Genomic DNA, 23,074 nt, shown 5'->3' with positions numbered 1-23,074 from the left:
TTTTGAGTCAATTCGTTGTGGTCTTAATGACAAGAGCACTCAGGATGTGTTGTTTGGCCCTGTGCTTTCCATTTAATCCTCATGTCCTTAAGAACTCATTTTCCCTGTGAGCAAAATGGAGCTCCCCTGAGTTCACACAGCCAGCAAGAGGCAGGACTGGCATTTGAACTCTAGTCAGCCAGATTCCAGAGTCTGCAGGCCCTATGATGTCCCGCCAGACTGCCCCACTGTGCCCCCTCAACGTTCTGGCTCTGCAGTCCTCACTCAAAGCACCACAGAATGCTCTAGAACTTTTCTGGAAGTTCTTTATCTCTTTGTGTACATGGACACCTCTAGCAGTTTCCTCACCCAGCCTACTGTGGTTTCATTCTTCAACTTCTTTCCCCAAAGTTCCCTTCTCCTTTCTGGAACTGAAACCTGCCTTTGCCCTGGGGACATGCTTCCCTGAAGTCCTCTCACTACTGGAGCTTGCAGGAGGGGTACCTGTCCCAGCTATCCTAAAAGCTGACTTCTGAAGACTCTGCCCTCTCCAGCTCCTCCCCCAGCACTCACCCTTATCCCCTGATGAGGCACTCTCAGGCACTCCTCCGGGTAAAATTCACACCTGCATGCAGGAGTCTTGCAATGCCTCAGTCTCTCTTTTCTGTCAGTGACCTTGTCCTCCACCCCATCTCAGGCAGCAGCTCCTGTGGACATCCCTTACACCTTATATGACCGGGACCTGGGAGTCCTCCTCCATCTCTTTCAGACGTCCCAGTTTCTGACCTCCAGTGCTCATCTTTCTAGCTAATTTTCTCTAATACCTCAACTCTTACAATCCTTCAACCACACTGGGACCTTCAGTCGGTTGCTCTTCCTCCCTTTTCCTTATCCCTCACTTTACCCAATTTAAACTCCACGGGTGATCCCAATCACTTCCAGGCAAACACCCTCAGCTCTCATGCCTTCTCTGTTGTCATCATACTTGTCTCCTGGACCAGCGCACAATCACAACCCTGGCTAAACAGAATTCTTTTAGCTCCCAAATAACTTGTTTCATTTGAAATTCACAACCCCTAGAATGGCACTTACTTTTCCCTGGCCACTCTCATACTTATCCTATTTTATCCACTTTGCCACCCTCCAGGCCACTCTTTTGTACAATCTCTGTCCTCAACCCCCAGTACCTCTTCCCTCATCCTCACTCTCAGTGACCCTGCACTCTGATTCTCAGAAAGAGAAGCAATCAGAAGAGAAACTCCACATGTTCTCACCACCACATCCACCCACCACCCCTTATTCCCCATCCCCACACACATGAATGGCTGCGTGGTGCCTGTACCCAAAGCCAGCTCTGCCCCTTCAGTACTTCATTCGGCTCCTCAAGGCTATATCACCTTGCAATTTTCTCTGTCCGTTGCATCATCAAATTTTCTCCTTCTTCTGGTTCATTTCCATATTTTCAGCAAAACTCCTCAAAAGAGTTTTTGTAATCACTGTCTCCACTTTTTCTTCCTCTCTCCTCCCCTAAGCAGAGAAAATGTAATTTCTTCATCTATAGTTGATCTAATCTTATCTTGAGCTCTTGCTGAGTAGTAAGAGAAAATTAATTATCTAGCCCAAGTAAAGTATAGTCCAGTTGGATGAATTAAACAATCTCCCTAAGTCAGTGGTCCCCAACCTTTTAGCACCAGGGGCGGATACTCCTGTGAGAATCTAATGCCTGACGATCTGAGGCGGAGCTGAGGCGGTGATGCTAGCGCTGGGGAGCGGCTGCAAATACAGATGAAGCTTTGCTCACCCACCCACTGCTCACCTCCTGCTGTGAGGCCTGGTTCCTAACAAGCCACAGACCGGTACTGATCTGTGGTTCGGGGTTTGGGGACCCCTGCCCTAGGTGGTATGCAGTTCTCTTGGGTAACATGCATAGCCTCTCCCACCGCCTCCTCTCACTTCCCTGCTTTTACCTTAGGGGGCTAAGGTACATAAGACGGGGATGTCCAGTGACTCAAAAGTCCTTATGAAACCAGAAGGGAGAGGGGCATCCAGCTTTGTGCTGGTTCCTGGGGTGCCCGGGCTGGCATTCGCTAGACTCTAGTTCAGTGTCACCTTCCTGCCTGGCCGTCGGGTGCTCTGTTAACCCCAGAGGCAGAGGTATTTAGATAGTGAATTTGTGGTCCCTTTCTTTGACACAGTGATGCTCCTGGGGACTCCCTGACACCTTCCCCTCCACCCTGGCTCTCATAGGCTGTCGCCCCGAGTCTCTTTCTTTTTTTCCATTCCGCTCCATGGCTTGGTGGTCACCCCAGCCTCTCACTCCTTTCCTCACCCACCATGTCCGCTCTGAGAAGGGCTAAGTGGGTCTCAGATTGGTGCCTGTGCCACGCAGGCTCACCATGCCAGCTACACCCTCTCCGACTGTTCTGTGCTGCTCACCCTCCGTTCAGACCTCACTTCTCTGTTGCATTCTCTCCTTACAGCTTATTACCAACTGACCTACTACTGTTTAGTTTTCTTAGCTATGTGTTTTCTGTCCCGCTTCATCTCCCAACATCGTGTGCTCTGAAAGGCAGGGCTTTAATCTGTTGTGTTCTGTGCTCTTTTTCTATTGTACCTGGTACAAAATGAGAATATTTTGTTAACTCAGGGAACAAATAAACTTCTGTTCTTTACAATTCCCAGCAGTTGAGAACGGTGCTCTGTTCCAGTGGGTGCTCAGTAAGTGTTCACTGGTAATCTAGTTTGAGATGGAATACAGATATGGAGAGATGGATGCACAACAGGCTTTTTCTACATCATTGGTATGTTGTGGCTCAAGTATGACTTGGCCCATAAGGCAGATTATTATAATGATGCGGCATTCCATATTTTAGAAAGAAATGAGACCAGATATCTGGAGAATGACTAAATCTGCTTTCTGCTTTGTAGTTCTAAGGTCCTCCACCAGCTTGCTGACTTCATACTTCATCTGATGAGAGGAAGAGGACATTCTCAGTAGGCCAGGTATGTGGACACCTGCCTTCTCTACCCTGTGAGTATTGCTCCACCTTGTGTGGAGTGAGTCTAGATCTGGCCCAGCTATGGCTGTGTCCCTGGAAGTTAGAGGTTGGTGTCACCAATAAGCTGGTGGCCCCAGCTGGATGCCTCACAAGTTGGCTTTGGGAAGGCTGGGATGTCTTGAATAAAAATAAAGCGAATGATTGCTGTGTGCAAGGCACCGTTACAAGCACTTGAATATATTAACTTGTTTAAGCTTCAGCAGCAGTGTTAGGATGTGAGTCCTTTCAGCACATCCATTTTACAGATGAGAACACTAAAGTACAGAGAAGCTACCTCAGGTCATACCTCTAGCAAGTGGAAGTGCTGTCTGCTTCTCCAGTCTGTGCGACTAGAGTCTTTTATCTTTATTCCGAAAAGTAGATTTTGTGGAGAAATGGAAGGATATGGAAGGAGCATTAGGATATATCCATAACGTGCAATGTACCTGTTGAAACTTGTACAAACTCCGCAGGTTTTACACTCTGTGAGGCAGAGATTGAAAAGTGAACGTGCACAGCAATTGAGATACATTTCATAGCCTTTGAGCCAACCTTTTACCGTTGTGAAATTTCACACAGAGTTCCAGATTTTCAACTAGTCTTTCAAAATGAGAAGATCTGGCCTCTCTGGGCCCACGTTCCCCAAGGTAGTGGCAATCCCAGCTGAGGAGCAGGTGCCACCTTTAAATGGACACCCACTCTGCTCGCCCCCCACAGCCGTCATTCCTCACACAGTGGTTGCGTGGCCTTCACAGCCAGTCTCTTCCTCATTTGCAAGATTCACTGGCTCCTCTAGAGCCCAGGTGCCAGGAAATGCTTCTAATATAATAATATGCAGGATGGCGGAGCTGGCCCCAGAAGGGGAAGTCCTGGCAGAGAAGACCAAGAGCCAGCTCTATCCGAACCTCACCTCCACGACCTGACTGCTGCCCTGGCCTGGGGCCTCAGGCCTCCCCAGGTTTCTCTTGCACAGCAGGGAGGGACATGGCAGAGCGAATCCAGGCAAGCTTTTGTGAGCTGTACAGATTCCAGTTACTCTGCAACTGTTTTTTTTTTAGCAATTTTTTCTAGGTCCCAGTTTCTCCTGATAGGGAGAGAGGAGGTCTACTATGGCAACAATTATGAAGGAGATGCTGGAGCGGGAGTGAGTCCCTGTGAGCGGTGGCTGGGGAGAGGGTATAAGACTTGAAGAAACCCTGTCGGGGATTCCGGTACCCACTTATGGCCCCAGTTGACAATCTCTGCTCAGAGATGACTATCCTGGCTCCCACAATACAGCAGCCCTGCCCTGGGTCCAGCTTGGGCTCTCCTAGTCGTGTTCTCTCTGCTGTGATGTGATGTGGTTGGTGACATCTTGTGCACCCAGCAGCCACAGGAACACAGCTGTCTTGATGCTGCCATGTGTAGATTTAGAGCACTGAGCCGCTCTCAAAGTCAAGGAGACTGAGACGTAAGCCACGAGTCTCTTAGCTCTATAATTGCAAAAATCTCAACATTTCCATGAAGATGAAAATAAAGAAAACATATAAACATTGTTTATGATGCAACTGCTTGAATTGCAAGAAGTCCTGGAAAAGCCTACAAGCACTACCTCTGGGTAATCTGCTTCTGCCGCCCCTCCTTCCAATTTTTTAAAAAACACCTTCTACCCTTCAGACCTCAACAGGGCACAGTCTGAATGCCATATCTGCAGGTGGAGCACCTGGTGAGCACGGAGGAGAGGTGATGTTATGCTGCCTGAAACGACAGCCTCCAAAGGCCAGTGGCTAACAGCTTACGTTTATTTCTTGTTCCCCAAGAATAGTTTTCAAGTCTGGAGAATGGTCCAGAGCAGTTATCTCCATTTGCTGGCTCACTGTTCTGAGCTATTCTAGGCAGCTTTGATCATATAGCATCTCTGTAAGTAGTGGAAGAGTGAAAATGGAGGCCACCTCTTAAATGCTAACACCAAAAGTGACTATGCTGGTTTTAGGCCATTGTCCATGGCTCCAAACCCACCCTTCTGGGATTCTGCAAACTACTCCTTTGCCCACTGGTTCCCTGTTAGGCTTGTTAATAGGAGTGCTGGGAGGCAGGGGGAGGGGAGGAAGCACTTGCTCCAACTTGTTTGCTCATTTTCCTTCAGTGTTGTCCCTCAAAGCCCTTTACTCTCCCTTTTGCTCCCTGGAGCAGCTTTTGCTCCAGTCTCCAGCTCCTTTGGACACAAACAGAAGCCCTGTAAGCACCAGGCAGGGGACTTTGTATTTTGGAATTCGAACAATGTCTTCTAGTAACGATTGCTGCATAACACAATTTCAGACCACTTAGTGGCTTAAAATAACCACTTAATTGTGCTAATTCTGCAGATCGGGAATTCAGGGATGGCTTGTCTCTGTTCCATGATGTCTAGGACCTCAGCTGCGAAAACCCCAATGGCTGGGAGTAGCTTGACAGACGGGGGCTGGCATCATGTGAAGGCTCATTCACTCACCTGTCTGGTGCCTGGACCCAGGAGACTTAAAGACTAGGACACCTGACCAGAGTACCTGCACTATTCTTCACTTTGCTTTTTAACTTAATGATCAATCTTGGCATTCTTTCCAGATCAGTAAATGGAAGGCTACCATATTCTTTTTCTTATAGCCACATAGTATTCCATTGCTTTAGATACACAATTTATTTAACCAGTTTCCCACTGTTGCTCGTTTAGGTAATTTCCAGCCTTTTGCTGTTACAAACAGGTTTGCAGTGAATAGCGTTGTCCATTATGACACAAGTAGGTGAATAGACCTGTAGGATATGTGTCAGTGGACGTGCCTGATCAAAAGAGTACATGAAGGCGTAATTTCCCGTCGTAAGGGTTAATCCCCTCTCATTGTTTTCATTTTAATTTTTTCCAAATGAATGGTAGCACCATACTTTTATTTACAGTGGATTTACAGTATCTTTTAAAATGTTTTTTTTTTTTTGATAATTCTTAACTGTTTTTATAAACTATGTGTGCTCTTTCTGGAAATGTGTGTACTCCCTATTTCTTTGCCATTTTACCCTCTATACCCAAGTTTACAATGAATGGACTCCAAGTTTTTCATAGCATGACTGGATACTAGACTTCATGCTGGTTTAAATTAATCTGAGTCAAATTTAGAGAATTATAAATTCTATTTGTATCATTACTTGAGCACCTAACACATGAATTTTCCTCAAATGTTTTCTAGATTATTTTTCAGAATATAGGCTGTGAGAAAAAGGTCTTATACTACTATACGTAAACATTCTTACTGCAAAGCAGCTGTCATTGGTAAACTATGAAACTGTAAAATGCAATTTCTTCTCTCTGGCTACTAGATCATCTAAGAAATATTAAAGAATCAGAGCTGATAACTTAGGTCTGGGCAGGCCGGATCATTTAATGGCTTTCAAGTACATACCTAAAACATTCAGTTGTAAACTAGGCACAACCCACCCACTGAAAGGAGTGGGAACATGCAAGGTCCAGAAAGTTTGGAAAGGAAGTGAGAAATTGGCCCATGTCCTTAGCAAAATGGATTTGATGACTAGGTCAATTTATTTTGACTTGATAATGTTCCCGATTCTGTAGTCCTGTATATGTCTTTAGGGTCTGTATTATAGTCCATTAAAAAGAAATTAAGGTGAAATTCATATTACAATTAGCCATTCTAAAGTGAACAATTTAGTGGCTAAATATTTAGTACATTCACAATGTTGTACAACCACCTCTATTGAGTTCCCAAGCATTTCCAAAATAAAATCCATACTCATTCAGTTATTTTCCATTTCCTCCTCCCTCCAGCCCCTGGCAACCACTAATCTCTTCTGTATTTATGAATTTACCTATTCTAGGTATTTCAATAAATAGAATCATACAATATGTGACCTTTTGTGTCTGATTTCTTTCATTTAGCATATTGTTTTCGAGGTTCATGCACATTGTAGCTATATTCCCTTTTTGAACAGTTAGCCTTTCTCATTTGTGGTAAGGGGCAGTAAAGGTATTTTCATCCTCGGATGAATATTTAAGACAATGGGTTATTCTTAGAGATGGGTGTGGGCTCAAAATGGGAGTCAAATATCAAAGAATGAAATTCTAAAGGAAAGATATTAGAGCTTCTCATTTAGTCTGATATACCACATTCTCCTTTTCTGATCTCTTCAATTCTTAGAGGGCTGTGGGGAAGTGTTTAGCACAATGTCTGACATACATAATATCATAAATTCATTATTTTAACGCATAAAAGTCAATTATTACTGTAATTTCTTTCTTAGAATCCAGGACTAGGAGAGTGGTCGTTTGGGGGTCATGTGACCTTTGGCAGAGTACTTGACTTGTTTCAGTTGATACTTAACACAGCAATTAAGAGGATTATGTAACTAAGGTAAAGCACTGAATATAATGCCCAGCATGTATTGAGTGACTAATAGATGCTGTTAGGATATGAATGGGCCACGTAGCTTCAAAATCTATCATTTTGAAACTTTTCCCTTGACAAATTTCCCTTAGTAAATATCTTGTTTATTATATAAGATGAAAAACAATCCTTTATAGCACCTAAACATTTGAAGGTACCACCCTAAATACTGAGAATTTGAGGATAACTGTTAGAATCTTAGTTCTTCCGTCAATTTTTTTTTTTCTGAGTGTTTCTCTCCTAAACTATATCAGGGAGAAAATAATGAATACATAAAAAGATACTCTTGAGGGCACATACATTATCTTAAAAAGTGCATGCGGAAATAGAATATTTAAAAAGCTCTTTTAAAACACGGGGCATCATCATCGCCTATGTTGATGGTAAGTGGTTGGGTTACAGGATAACTAGGTTTAAGGGAACCATTCTTTTGCAGTCTTTTTGCTAGATGGAGCCACCATAAATATGGGAGCCTCCTGCAGAGAATCTGTTCATGATAGTGAGGTGTTTGTGTTGGAAACCAAACCCTGGAATGCTCAAACGTGATGTGGATATTTCCCATTTCCAATCTATGGGGGAAAAAATGAGGTGACGTGCAACACTGTAAATCAGTATCATGTTCTTCTCAAGGCTGGACTCATAATTAGCTGCTTCTGTTGATTGATGCTCCTACATCCAAAGTATCTCTTCGTCAGCTTAACATTAAAAATTTTTATTATGGTACCTGCAGTTGTGGCAATTAGACAGCCACCAGGATTTTAAAGAGCGATGTATCCCTGGATGAGGTCTGTGGAATGGAAACTTTAACAGGGGATGAATAAGAGGGAATGCTGAACTTTATAGTGGAGGGCAGACGTGGGGAAGATAGCAGAGCCAGTAACGGGAAGGTTCCAGGCCCCTGGAGGTGGGAGAAAGAAAGTACTAGGAAATAGGTGAAGAATACAGTAAAGGTGAGGAGAGGTTGGAGATTTACCCAGACCTGTCCTTATTCTTTATAGATGTAAAGGAAGCAAGATATCTAATGAATTGAACCAAAATCAAGTCACTAGGATAAAACTAATTTCATTCTTTAATCTACTGGTCTTTATGTTCTTGAACATGAGTCCTGTCATGTTGAAGATTTGAATACTGTTGGGAAATTGTTGTAAGCCCATTGCAAGAGGAGAGAACATTTTCTAAAAGAGGCAGCTAATGAATGCATGTGAATACAATAAACATATCTCAAAAAAGAATGATACAACTTTTATTTTCCATGGATTTTAAAGATACTTTTGCTACATAGTTTATGCATCTTTTATGAGATTATATTTTTTCATTTGTATGAAGTTCAACCTTATACAATTTTAAGTTGATATGTTTGGTAGTGTATCTATAATCTTTAAAAAGTTTAGAGTTTTTGGAATGTACAGTATATGAGGTAAAATCAAGATTACATTAAAAATTGTTTTCTCCTCTGCACTAATTTTGCAGAGGTTCAAATGGCAAGTACACTGTTAAATGACATTTACTATCAAAAATAGGAGTTCATTTGAGTTACTATGAAAAACATAAGCCACTGTAACTGCCACAGTGGCACATTTTACCATTTTAGACATTCAACTATATAGAAATCTCTGGGCTACTACACTCAAACTCATTTGTACTGCCAAATGTGGCACTTTTAAGAAGTTTCTAGAAAACAATTGCAATCACTTGTTTTTGGGGAAAGTATTCAGCCTATACATGAGATTAAATTTAAATAAAATGTAAACATACAGTATATGATAGTGACAGATCATTCTTACCACCTGTAAAGGCCAAGTTTATCCATTTCTTTTTTGAACAAAGGTTAATGTTTTTTTCTACAGCACAGATCATTTGACATAAAACAACACATGCCCATTCTAATATGAGGAATTCTTCAGAGATCTTCAAAGCACAAAACATGTCCTTTATCAAAGACTGACAGAAGTGCTTAGTAATCACTAAAATGCTAACTGTAGCAACTAAAAATTAGTGATTCGCTATCCTAAAATTCAAATAATAAATTAAAAAGACTAGTTACAAGTGTTTTACAGATAACAGATGTGATAAAACAAGAATTTTAGATAGTTTCATTACAAACTGTATTATTACTGGCAGTCATTGACATCTATGCAAGATGTACAATGTGATACTTGACAAAATACAATCTGATCATCCAATAACTCACAAATGCAAGCTCACAAAACATTAATGAATTATGCAATTGCAAAGTGCTCTAATGCAACGTTAACCACATGCAATCAACAATTCAGAAGTATCCAAACGGACATTACATTAAACATTAGTTTTTCAAGAAAGAAAGCAGCTTGAAGTTTACTGGTGCAAATTAATTTTGTCTTTGAATTTGGCTTCCCAAACAAAAAAGGTTAGGTTTGATTATGAATTCTGATGGTGATGGCAGTAGTTAAGGAAGAAGCAGCAAAATTTATGGGAGTTCTTCAAAATTAGCCTATACCAGATAAATGGAGTGAGTGTGTGTACATGTGTATATATATATTTCTACACTTGGTATTTATAGTTTATATATATGCCACATATGTATGTGCATGTCCTTATACACATACATGTACTTCAGAAGTTCACAAAACCAAATTAAATAGGTTTGAAATTCAGAGTTATGATTACGTTTAAAGAGTAACTATCTAAAAGTCCTCAATTCTTTTCCATATCCTCAAGACATTAAGAGGTGCCTTCTGAGTAAACATTAAAATATTTAGGCCAAAGTAAACTGTGCTTTAAGTGGCTTATCTGTGAATTCATGAATATATATATAGTTGTAATGAAGAACTCCACATTTATCAAACAAGAAGGTTCCTTTTTTTCATGCATATTCTTTCATCCAGTTTTTGTTTGCTAAGAAGCACCTCCAGTTATTCATCATAATCCCACTTACCAAATAATTAAGACAAATGAGGAGGTAGAAATATAGCACTAGATTGCTTTCACAGCATCAGACTTTAACATTTTCATATAGCATGTTAGTGTAAATTTTAATCATTCTGAATCATTCACTAGATCTTTAGATCAGGTTGCCACTGTTACACTCATGCTGACTGGTCAAAATATCAATTATATATTGTTACCCCTTAGAAAGTTTGACAAGAAGGCATGTCAAAAAAAAAAAAAAGGAATAAAGAAAAAATAAGAAAAAAAAGAGAAAGAAAAAGCCCCAAACAAAAACCCCCAAATTGCTATTTCTGTGGCTTGCATTCTAATAAGGTGCCAGCCTCTATCTAACAATATAAGCACTGAAAATGGCAAAAACGATGTACTATAGTCTCAGTGCCAGTGCTAAATGCCAGTTTTTGTAAAAGCAATACAGAAATAATTTTAGTACATGACAAAATAAAATGTAATACAGTATTAAAAATAAAGTTATATTTTCACTTGATTACAAAGTACTGAATGATAGAGGCAATCAAAATGGAAAAGAAAGCAAACAACACAAGGATGACGGCTGCACACTGCTCATCGCTAAGTGCCCGCCGGGTCCTTGTGCTTTCCACAGTGTCTCTGTTGGTGCTGGCTGGTGGTTCAGTCCTCTGAGAGATGAAGAGCACTGTTGTGCTGTAGGGACCTACTAGGTCCTGATGCCCCACAGGGTCTTGGCACTGGCGAATGGCACACACACGGAAACGATATTCACAGTTCAGCTGAAGGCTTGAATACCGGAATGAAGAGTCGGGACCTTTGTAAATCTGTTAATATTAGAAAAAGAATTATGTGTGGAGGCTGGGCAGATAATCTATTTTAAAATTGGCTAGTTTTAGAATTATTTTTTGACCCATAACTAGTGCCACTGCTTTTATCTTTTAAATTAAAAAAAATACTCATTAAAGAACTTATCTGTCTGTTGTATAAGGACAGGAGAAATTTGAAAAGTGAGGATGTGAGATCTACCTTCACAGAACTTACAGACTAGTGAAGAAGTGAAGATGTACCCCCATAGGAGCTACAGAACAAGCAAAGTCAGCCCACAGGCTTTTCCCTGGTTTCCTCAAATGTAAGAAGTCAACTTTTGTGAAATCATTCCATGAGAAGAGGAAGAGTGTATAATCTTGCTGCCCATTATGCCTCTGAATAACTAGTTCCTGCACAATTTCAAACATATCTATTGAATGAAACAATGAGTAAGAAGAGCTTTCTATAGGTACCTATGGCAAATCATTTATATACTTTAAAAGAGGAGAGATCACTTAGAATAAAAGAATTGGATCTTAAAACTCAACTCCTCTGCCTATCCTTTAGAAGAGAAATAACAAGAATGGAATTCCAAGGATTTTCAGGAGAGTGTGGTAGTGATTAAGAGACTATATACTGGAGCAGGTCACCCCTGAGTCCAAGCTCTGCTCTACTACTTTACACTCCTTGTGAGCTTAGACCAATTACCTTAGTATAACAAACATAATAGTAGTTATTCTTGCATGGTAATTATGAGAATAAATTAAACTAATATTTGTTAAAGCACTTAGCACAGTGCCCAGCATGTACTGAGTGCTCAGTATAGGAAGCTATCATTTCCATTAATAAGTCCCATCCCTGATTCTGTACACAGGAAAACCCAGGCTCACATTGACTTCCCAGTTGAGTTCTCTCAGCTAGTTGGTGGGCTATATGTCACATTAATCAAAACCTGGGCTAGCATTCCTCCACGCAACTTGACCTGCCTAATTGTATCTGTGTTGCAAATCTAAATTTTTATATCCTGGTTTGCTCCCAATAGAGCAAAGTTAAAATCTTTGTCACAGTTTTGTCTCCAGAATCCAGCATATAATAGGTACTTAATAAAAGGCAACTGAATTAGTGAATCATTGACTATTTTTACTTTCAAAATGTGTATAAGTGGGTACTGAGAAGATATATAAAGCAATTTTTATTGAAGGAAGTAAGCCTAAAATGAATCTTAAAGAAAATGGTAAATATGCATTAGTTCTAAGGATGCAGATGAGAGTTTCAGGAAGTGGGAATATAGAAATGGTTCATCTCTAGGTGATGGTAAAAGGACTAACTTAGGTAAGTCAGGTTATATTAGAATGTACTAAGAAATAGCACATGTAATGAGGCCAACTTAATAAAAGTAAAAAATATGTATTTGTCTTATGGATATAATGGATGATATTTATATTTGTCTTTAAAAATTTCTTCACCTTAATTTGTATCCAAATAAACATGATAATACGGTTAGGAGAAAAAAACAAATAGCATAAGGGTCATAGCTGAGATTTGACAGGGAGGAAGAAATATGTTAATACACCAGTTGGAAATTTAGGTTTAATTCCACGAGTGCCACTTTAGGTATGTGATATTAAAAAGTGTTTAAGGCACCCTGATCATAAGGCTGAGTGAGGGATTGAGGGAGTTGGGCAGGAGAGGGCCGCTTGTTGTATCAAAGCACAAGGTTATGAGGTCTTGGTAGTGGCTTTATTGACCATTTTCAGAAATGACTATTATCTGAACAAGAGTTAACAACTGCTGCGCCCCACCTGCCTCCCCTCCTCCTCCTTCCCGCCTGGGCCGCCGCCCCGCCCACTGGCCATTCTTCCAAGAGTTTAATGCTTGGGGACCAAAATGATGTTAGTGTTCATGACACTGATGAAGTAAAGAGAAAGTTGGAGAGGAGAGATTGAGAGAGAAGATGATGAGATGAAGTTTTCAATGTTGTGTTTTAGATGTTGGGAGAATATCTAAACAGGGAGAAATCTTATAAGAAACTATAAATACAGGACTGAAGAAAGCTGATGAACTTGCTTAAGCTAATTTAAAAAGGTTTCTGTATCTAAGCGAAGCTATTTGAAATAAGCCTCAAGCTTGAGATGAGCTGAATTAGGTCTTAAAATGAGAAATAAGAATTAAAATGAATAACACCATTTCCACCTCTCCACCCTTTTCATATTGACAAGGTAAAATTGTTGTGACTTTAATAAATAGAAAAGGGCAAGTAAAAACTTGAATAAATTAATAATTTTTGGCCTACAGTTATTGCATATATAGTATTACATATAATTAAAACAAAAATAAAGCAGCCCATTTATAAGCAGATATCAATGCAGATTTATAGTTAAGAGAATGGCAGGTAAGAGATTACTGTTTTTACTTTGCATTTTAATTAAAAAATAAATTTAAGCTTGTGAATTTTGTGCATTCCTAGCCGGCCAAGAAGTTTGAAATAGTATGCCAACTGCACCAGCGTTTTACAGGAAAACCTTTAACTTACCAAAGTACTTATACTAAAATTCAAAATAGTCCTTGTTATCTTTTAAGAACAGTGTACACGTTTACCATCAAAGATAATCTCTGTCATTGCAGAGGAACAAATTCTGTTTAACTATTTTTACTTTCTGTGTACATTACAAATCTACAACTCGACTTTACATTGAATAATATGCACAGTATATATTATTTATAGCAGATAAGACAATGAATTCAGCCATACGTTACTTCTACACTGAGTGCACATTTAAATCTCTCCTTAAGATTTATTATGCATTTAGATTATATTTAAAAGTAATTATTTGTTATGACATATAATAAGGCATATGCTATCATATAAATAGGCACATACGGCCACCTAATGTGATCTTTCTATAATTTATGAATATACTATTGCAAATAATTATTTTGTAGTAATCAATATATGAAGAGTAAAAACCTTCAGACAACTGACTATAGAGAAATAACCACATAGCTCTTGTCTCTACCATTATTCCCCTCTATTATTGCTGAGGGAGTTATAAGTGAACTTGGAGCTTTTATTTTTGTTTATTTTTTATGTTTTAGGCGAGGCAACCCTTGGTTGACCTCACAGTTTGCAAGGACCTTGTCAGCTTACAATCCCTTTTTTAAAAATTTTTTTATGCCCAAAGCACCTGGTCTTCCTAGGTGGTCTCCCATCCAAGTAAGTACTAACCAGGCCTGACCCTGCTTAGCTTCCGAGATCAGACGGGATCGGCTTGTTCAGGGTAGCATGGCTGTAGACCAAACCTGGAGCTTTTAGAGCAGGTCTTAAATGTATCATATGTAAGTAATGTATCCATCACTTGGAACTTCAAAACAAAATAGAAATGTGGGTCCCACTCAAAGACATTAGGGTTCATTAGGTCTGCAGGCCACTCTGAGGAGCACTGTTTTTGAGAAACTAAGTTTGTAAAGGAAGAAGCTGTACAGAATCCATTAGGCCACTGTCCCAGCACCAATTCTCGACACTGCCAACAGTATTCTGACTTTGGATGGGTTGTCAAACTCTCGCTTACCCAGCCCATGTACTAGGAGAAGCTGGCCTGACTCTTAACTCCAGAGGTGGGCTCTAGCTAGCTTAAGTCCTAGCATTGTCATGGTTCTTTATAACCCAAAGAGCTTTTTGCTTCCTGCATGTGATGAGGAAGAGTAAGGTCCCCATGGATGAAGGCAGCCACTAAAGACTGGGAAAGAAACCGTGTCCCTGATGACCCCATTGAGCTTCCGGATCACCTAGTCTTGCAGCGTGACTACCTTCAGGCTCCTCCTTAAGAGGATTTACACTTAATTGCTTATAAACCAGTTTGAGTTGGTTTTCTTGTCATTTGCAACATAATGAGCTCTGACACAAGAACTGCTTTAGGTCCAGACTCCCAGATGGGGCTGATCTACTTTGAAGTGGCTCTACTGTCCTCCAATATTTTCATTTCACCTTGTTATATCACTTGCAATGCCATTTTGGTTAAAAAGTACTTGCTTTTAAAAACATACATATTTCTGAGACGACTAAAAGAGCCAGTAGACACCTGACTTTTGGCATGAATTTTCGCAAGCAAGTAGTCTTTCTCTTAATGCTAATAAAGTCAGCCACACTGTGTATATGGGAGTTATGTGTGTAAGACAGGAAGGCAAGAGTCAGAGGGAGAGTATAATTTTAGAAACTGGGGCAACTCTAGGAGAGGTGCTACATGGCAGTGCACAGACCAGCAAGAAGCCAAGCAAGAGCTGGTCAAAGCCAATGAATGATCAAAGAGGATAAAAAAAGGGAAGAATGCAAAGAAATAAATTTGCTTCTAAATTTGGCTCAGGGTCAAAAGTAGTTGTTGCTGCCAGGCTAATTTGTTTCCAAACCCCCAAACCCAACAATATTATAGGTTAAACACATTTTTATAGGCTAGCCTAGAAACTCAACCACCAACATATAAATAATAATCTCCCTTCTTAAAAACAGCAACAGTTCCTACTGCTACAGAATAAAGACCCAACAAGACCTGGCCTCCTCCACTACACACTCCATTCCTGAGCCTTAAGAGAACGCTTCCTACTAGACTTACCAGCCCCTGCGAAAGACTCACTTAAATTACATGCCTTTTGGAAAACATTCCAAAGTCCAGCTGCAATAAATTATTCCTTTTTATAAAGTAGGTTTTATCTTTATTATGATCTTTTATTTGTTTGGCTATGTAAAATGTCATGATTATAACATTTCTGCTTGCTTGCTAAATTTAATTCTAAACTTTCTTGAAATCAGACAGTAACTAAATAATATGGCCTCCCGTATTTCTCCATATGTAGTATTTAATACATGTTTGTCGAATATCAAATACATTTTAAGTAAAATATCAAATTATATGAATGGAATTAAACTCCAAAAACAACCTTCAAACTTTTAGAATGTAACTTGCTAATAAATCATAAAATTTTATTAACATTTATGAAACTTAAATAATAATAGGATAAAATTCTAAGGAAATCAGTATTTTAAATTTTATAGTGTGCTTACAATCAACGAAGTTAAGTGAAAGTGATGACAGGGTTTAGCTTTTAAGTTAAATTAGAATTAGCATTGCCGTTTTATGTAGTGATATGTTTTATTAAAATTCACATACTATTTAAATGTGGGGTCCCTACTTCCTTTAAACATGTAATTACATTTTCTGTAATATTAATTTTGCCTCCTCCTTGGAAGGAAACCTGCTTATCTGTAAATTATATTCAAATCTAATTATCATGTCAATTTGCAGATGGCTTAATAAAGAAAAACAATTACATGCCAAATTTAATATGACTCTTTGGGGCCTTTTGTAATTTCAGTTAAGAAATTATACTTCCATACTTAATAAAACTTGGATAAAAAAAATCTACATTGGAAAATATTCTATTATTAATAGCTATAATGGAAGGCTGAAATAAAGATGATTGATTTTCCAGTGGGAAAAGAAAATAGGTGAGATACTAAAATGAAAACAACCCAGCTTAAGAGCCCTCAAAATCAAGAAGGCTGACAGCAAAAAGGGGAAAATCCGATGAAATGCAGATAGAACTTAGGCTTTTGGGCATAAAAAGTTCTTTATCTTTGAAATTTCTTGGTCAGGAAGATACTTCTAGGCTTCCACAATAACTGTCATATTTATAACACTGCATTATAACAATTAATATTATTGTAAAGGCTTCCTTCTCTGCTCCTGTCTTTGCCTCACTCTAGCCAAAATGACCTTGAGTTTGACCATGTGACAACTCTGGTTAAAATCCTCCACTGGTTTCTCATTTTACATGGAGTAAAAGTCACAGTATGGCCTATAACGTCCACCTACATGATCTCCATACCACTCACGAACCTCCTATCATTAACCACCTGACTGAATCTACCTTTCTTCCCTATTCACACTGCCCCAGGCATACTGGCCTCCTTGTTGTTCATTAAATTTAACAAGCATGCTCCTACCTCAAGTCTTTTGCACCTATTGTTTTCTCTTCTTGGAATACTCTTCTCCCCAAATATTTACTTCCTTTGGGTCTCTGTTCAAATGTCATCTGATTGCCCTTAATGAAATAGCACTGGCTGTCCCTCCCCCGAGTAGTCCCTATTCCTTTTACTAGTTTTATTTTTTCTCCACTGCAATTAACACTATTTAACATAGGATATATTGATGTGTTTCACTGCTTTTAGTATCTCTTTTTATACTAGAATGTAAGCTCCATGAAAGCAAGAACTTTTTCCTCAGTGTTATATCCTAGGTGCCTGGCATAGATTTCAATAAATACTTGTCGAATGAATAATCTGTTTCAGTGTAGTTCACATACAAAGATTTTGAATCCTGAGATACTGTGTAGTCACTCATCTTTGGAACATTACAAGCACTGAAAAAATCTTTTTTTTTTTTTTAAATTACAGTTGACTTGCAATATTAAATTAGTTTGAGGTATACAATATAGTAATTATATAACTTGTGAAGTAATCACCCAGTAAGTCTAGTACCCATCTGACAGCACACATAGTTATTACATTATTGACTATGTTCCCTGTGCCTTACTTTACATCCCATGACTACTTTCATAACTGCCAATCTGTCCTTCTTAATCTTTTCACCTTTTCATACCTCCCACGCAATTTGGTGGCCATCAATTTGTTCTCTGTATTTGTGAGTTGAACAAATGTTTTTGAATCAGGAAGATAAAGATAGTCAAATCTTGCATTGAAAATATATAAAAATGAGAAAGGTAAAAATACATATCCACAGAAAAATGTATATCGCACATACCTGCTTGAATTCTGAATCTTTTCCCATCATAACTTGAAGACTGTAAATAACTGGATCACCTTTCATCGGCTGTAAACATTCCCATGTAATTTCACAAATGTGATCATTTGTTTTCTCTATTTTGGGGGCTATAGAGAACAACAACGACAACAAAATATAAAATCTGCTGTACTTGATTTTTAACTTGGAACATCACACGGATACTTGTTTTAATTAAAATCAACAAACCTTTAAAACTCAGTTATAAACTTGAAATAAATATCAGTGAACTTTTGAAATTTGCAGAGAAATGGTCAATGATTTACTCTTATTATCTCCAGGCTGTACAGTGTACAGATACTACAATGGTTAGACTGAAAGATCTGTTAAGGTAAGCAGTATTTTCGCTGAGCTAAAAAGCCAATAGAAGGGTGGGTATATGGCAGTTCAAAAACAACTACTATAGTACTTTTAAGAGCATAACTAGAACATAAAATTTTATATTTAATAAATCTTTTAAGGAGATGAGCTGAGAAATACCCCTAGTTGCTTGAACACATATAACTGTTTCACTTAATAGTGGGGTATAAAGGAATTAAAAAATCAGCAATCCTCATAAGGCTAAGAGACACTAAACTGGATGAGGGAACAGAAAAATGACTTGGTGAGACTCCATCGACATTACTGGAAACACTAGTCAAGAACAGTCCTGTTACCTATGAATCTCTTTAACAAACGATATATTCAAGTACATGATCCAGGACATTGTATTAGAAGTCTTTGTGATTTGTCCTCAGAGTGTGAGGAATTTTACCATTGTACAAAGTACAATCTTGTTGAGGTCATTTTAAAATAAGAACCTCTCTGAAATTAATCAGTACTTGTCTGAGATTCAATGTGCCAGATAAAATAGCTTTTATTGTTGAGTGAAACTACGTAGGTGTCCAGCATTTTAGACATACACTTGATGATAAATTCTAATAACAGTACATAATGGACTTTATGAAAATGCATTTAAAATTAACTTGTTATTAAAGAAAATAACTTGAGGATGTATAACTTACCTTTCAAGGCAGCTGGGACAGATTTTGGAGTAGTGAAAATATATTCTTGGGAGAGAGGACCTTCCCCTGCTTCATTACAAGCTTGAATACAGAATTTATAGGATGTTGACTCATTAAGTCTTTGTACTTTGTATGTATGACATGGACCTCTGTATAAGGATACAAACCTAAAATGGAAATAATTCATTAAAAATAATCCTTGACTACCTTATATTTAAAAACTACTAAAAAAGTATAATTGGGATATAATTTAGGGATAATAAGTTACTCCTAGAATTTAATGCCAGGAATGGTTAATATGTGTTTTTCCATTAGATTAATATGTGTTTTTCCATTACATGATGAATTCATAGAATTGGTAAATTTCCTAATTTGACATGGTTTTCTGAAAATTTATTGCTAAATTTCATATCCAACCATGGTAACTGTTTCTTTTCAGGCTTCTCTGATCCACACCACAATTTTCATTATAAATTATTTCTAACTAGAGTCATAGGCTTATAGTTTGTCTCATAAAAAAAAAAAAGAATTCTCAACTTCCAGGCATAATTTTAGCTGATTTAGTGATGTTTCCTAGAAATTTACATAGCAGTATGAGAGAATATATAATTTCCCATAAATTATCCACTCAAACTGGTGGGAAATTTAACATCATATATGTTACCCCTAAGTTGAATGTTCCCCAATATTTTTAACTGGTTGTTTTCTAAATTTTTGGAAACTGAATACTAATATGTTCTAATAGTCTGAAAACTGTAGTCAGGTTAAAAAAATGAAATATTTAATGACCTGAAGTAACAGTATTTCCAAGAAGCAATAATTGGATAAAGCTTGCCTTTCTAATCTTCAAAAAAATTTTTTTCCCTTTTAATGATAGGGAACAAACCACTGCTGGAAAAAGTTGAACAATAACAAAACCTGTGGTCAGGGAATAGCTGGAGTAGCACTCCGACCGTAAGCATAAATAGTTGTAAAAAATCAATGAGAAGGAAAGTAATAATATTCAATTGATTTACTAAATTTATATAGTAAATTCACAATATCATAAAAAATTTTATTTTCCACAGCCAAAGGCCACTAGCCATACTCATACCCTATAATAACTCTCTAGGTGCTAGCTAAATATTAATTGTGAAGTTCTACAGATTCAGGGATGCAGACAATAGTTTTGTGGTTACCAGAAGGCAGCGGGGAAGGAGGAGAGGAAGATAGGGGAAAAAGGGGTCAAATATATGGTGACAGAAAGATATTTAACTTTGGGTGGTGAACACACAGTGCAATATACAGATGATGTATTATAGAACTGTATACTCAAAACCTATATAATTTTATTGTTACCCCAATAAATTTAATTAAAAAAATAATTGTGAAATTCTGTAATATAGACTATAATATAATCTATATTTAATAGAATTTTTATTCTATTATCTTTCAACCAAAGACTTATTAGATGTTTCCAATAAACCTTCCTGTACTACCCTAAATATAAATGCTGGAAAGGGAATGAAAATAACTTAAAAAATTAATTCATTGAACAATAACAACATATATTAAAGATAAATGGCTATACCAAAAACCTGTGGCAAGACAAATCTAGAGATTTGTCTAGAGATTTGTCATAATCTGGAGATTATGATACAGAGTCCATAAAATTCTGCCAAGAACAAAGGTTAACATTCACAGAAGCACAGATTTCAGGAAATGATCAATACTGGGTTGCTCTGTGTAATGCCCCATATTGGCATTTGAATAATGTATATTACAAATATTTTGAGTAACACTGTAATTCAAATGCATGATTTAGTGGGGAAATATATGGCATGAATTTAACAAAAAAATGTAAAGGATGGCAGCACAGATAAGAACCTGAGTAGCAAGGGCCCTGGATAATTAGAGTCTGATTGAGATCCAACAGTGAGGAAATGAACTTTATTCATTTAATGTGCAGGCCCTGGGTGTGGAGGAGACTGAGATATAATCCCTGCCCTCAAGGATCTCAGAGGCCTTAAGGCCATCAATCATTTACTGTAAGCACTGAAAAGCTAGCAAAGACTATCTTTCTTTTCCTAGCATTAAGTGGGTAAATGGGTTATAGAAGAGAGCCAAAGAATATCCCACTTAATTTTTTCTCTCTTGGCATCCCACGCACAAGTCAAAACCAGGAAATCTTCACTGTGCCTTCTGATGTTTCAAAAACAGCACACTTAAAAATTATTTCTTATGAGAATTCTGTTTTTAAAGATTTTATCTACTTCTACTGTTTATAAAATTTAACATGCTTAAGATCTAAAAAACTACACAAAACAGCAATTAAAAACACCTACCTTCCATTCTTATCCTCCATTTGAAGGTGGTACTGAATAGAATCTGTTGACAATGTCTTTGAGGTTCCTTCTCCCCATTTCAGCTTAAGGTTCTGGTGGCTGAAGGCAACACATTCCAGACGAGGTGGATCAGGAGGGAGAGGCTTAGTTTTTAATTTTATCATGTGGCTGAAAGGACCAGCTCCAAGGCTATTCAAAGCTTGAATTCGTATTCTAAGTGCCAAATTAAAAATGCAAAAAAGTTTAGTTTACCAGTGTTCTATTTAAACTGTCTCTCTGGTCTAGGCAAAAATTAACATAGTTTTTATAGTGTACCTGTACGTTGTATCTGGTTGCAAATTGTTTATAATATAGCTTGTAACTTTTCCTACTGTCATGGGCTGTTTATCTCCAAAGTCTATGCTGTAGGCAAGGATTTCTGAACCATGGTCACAAGGCTTTTCCCAGCTTATTGCAAGGCATGTAGAAGGTGAATAATGGGGATTTTCTATATCATCATCACTTATTTCTTGAAGACAAGTCACAATCGCAGGAACTGATGCTGGCGTCACACAGGCTACTACTTCACTGAAAGGGCCTGCACCCACAATACTCAGAGCCTACAAATTAACAGAGCCCTTAGTTAACAAAGACGTGACCATGAAAATGCTCAGAAAACCCTGGATAGAGTAAGTGACAAGGCCCTCATTGCCTTTACCTGGACTCTGCAATAATAGGTAGTTGCTGGTGAAAGTCCTTTTAATTCGTAACTGAGACCAGGCCCACAGTAACATATCTGCATACTTCCTTCAACTCCTCCCCATTCCAATCGATATTCAGTGACATCAGTTCCATTACTCAAAGGGACCTTTAAATTAAAAAAAGGATAAAAGTCTTAAGTTTTGACAATGAATAAATAGCTTTTGGGCAAAAATGTTCTTTGCCCAAGCATATCAAAAACGAGACTGCCTTTGAATTTCTTTAAAATGTTTAAGCAGAATTAAGACTGTTCAATATTATATTTTTATTCATTAAGGCACCTGAATTTAAGATTGGTCAAAAAAATAAAACTTTGTTTTCGATTAGAAATAGAAAGGGCTGAATAGCTTTAGAAAGAATATTTGAAGGTAAATATACTTCTAAATAATTCTATTAATATAAAATGTTTAATCATACATGGACATTTTCTTTGTTAAATTTCAAAGGAAACTGAAAATGTAATTATCATTACTTATCATTACTGATTATTACTATACACAATAAATATACTGGAGATAATAAATATGAAAAATACTATTATACTAATTCCTATGAATGTTTGTACTGAATGTTAGTTAGGTTCAATATGTCGGTCCTGAGACAAAGCTTTTGATAAAATACAAAACACATCGTGAACAAGAATCTAAATACTTGTAATGCAACTATACTTTACTTAAACACTTCAAAGGGAAAAAAGAACACACTTTTTACCATGTGAATCTGACTGGACATACTCTTTGTATAACTTAGGAGACAACATGAACAATATCTTTATTCTTATATATAAACTATTCTAACTGCTTAAGAAAATAAATATAAGTCAACAGAATTTACAATACCTCCCAATTTACTTGTGCACAAGTTGCAGATCTGCATGTCACTTGAGGGGGCTTGCATTGATCTGGTGGTCCAGGGGCTGTAGTAATGTCATATTTTTCTGAAAATGGTCCAAACTAGAAAAACAAATATAACTAGTGTCTTCATTTTTCACCTGACTGCATAGCTCTCCATAAAAATTCACAA

General features: G+C 37.8%; 1 protein-coding gene and 1 pseudogene across 3 annotated transcripts in view; both read right to left on the bottom strand.

Moving 5' to 3' along the window:
• Positions 1–8,647: 8,647 nt before the first annotated feature.
• The window catches only part of FNDC3A (fibronectin type III domain containing 3A), a 187,249-nt gene continuing 172,822 nt past the window's right edge, over positions 8,648–23,074 (bottom strand). For all 3 annotated transcript variants that reach the window (XM_039839369.1, XM_039839371.1, XM_039839370.1), the window contains 7 exons: positions 22,891–23,004; positions 22,011–22,160; positions 21,629–21,912; positions 21,314–21,526; positions 18,990–19,156; positions 17,947–18,074; positions 8,648–11,148 (listed from right to left, as the gene is read on the bottom strand). In XM_039839369.1, the coding sequence (XP_039695303.1) occupies positions 10,834–11,148; positions 17,947–18,074; positions 18,990–19,156; positions 21,314–21,526; positions 21,629–21,912; positions 22,011–22,160; positions 22,891–23,004 (1,371 nt within the window). In that variant the 3' untranslated portion in view covers positions 8,648–10,833. The remainder of the gene's footprint in view (positions 11,149–17,946; positions 18,075–18,989; positions 19,157–21,313; positions 21,527–21,628; positions 21,913–22,010; positions 22,161–22,890; positions 23,005–23,074) is intronic.
• LOC120583968 (uncharacterized) lies at positions 14,305–14,426 on the bottom strand (annotated as a pseudogene).

The sequence above is a fragment of the Pteropus medius genome, unplaced genomic scaffold, assembly GCF_902729225.1.
Source record: "Pteropus medius unplaced genomic scaffold, Ma_sr-lr_union100, whole genome shotgun sequence".
Lineage (NCBI taxonomy): Eukaryota > Metazoa > Chordata > Mammalia > Chiroptera > Pteropodidae > Pteropus > Pteropus medius.
This window is presented reverse-complemented; position numbering and strand designations above follow the sequence as displayed.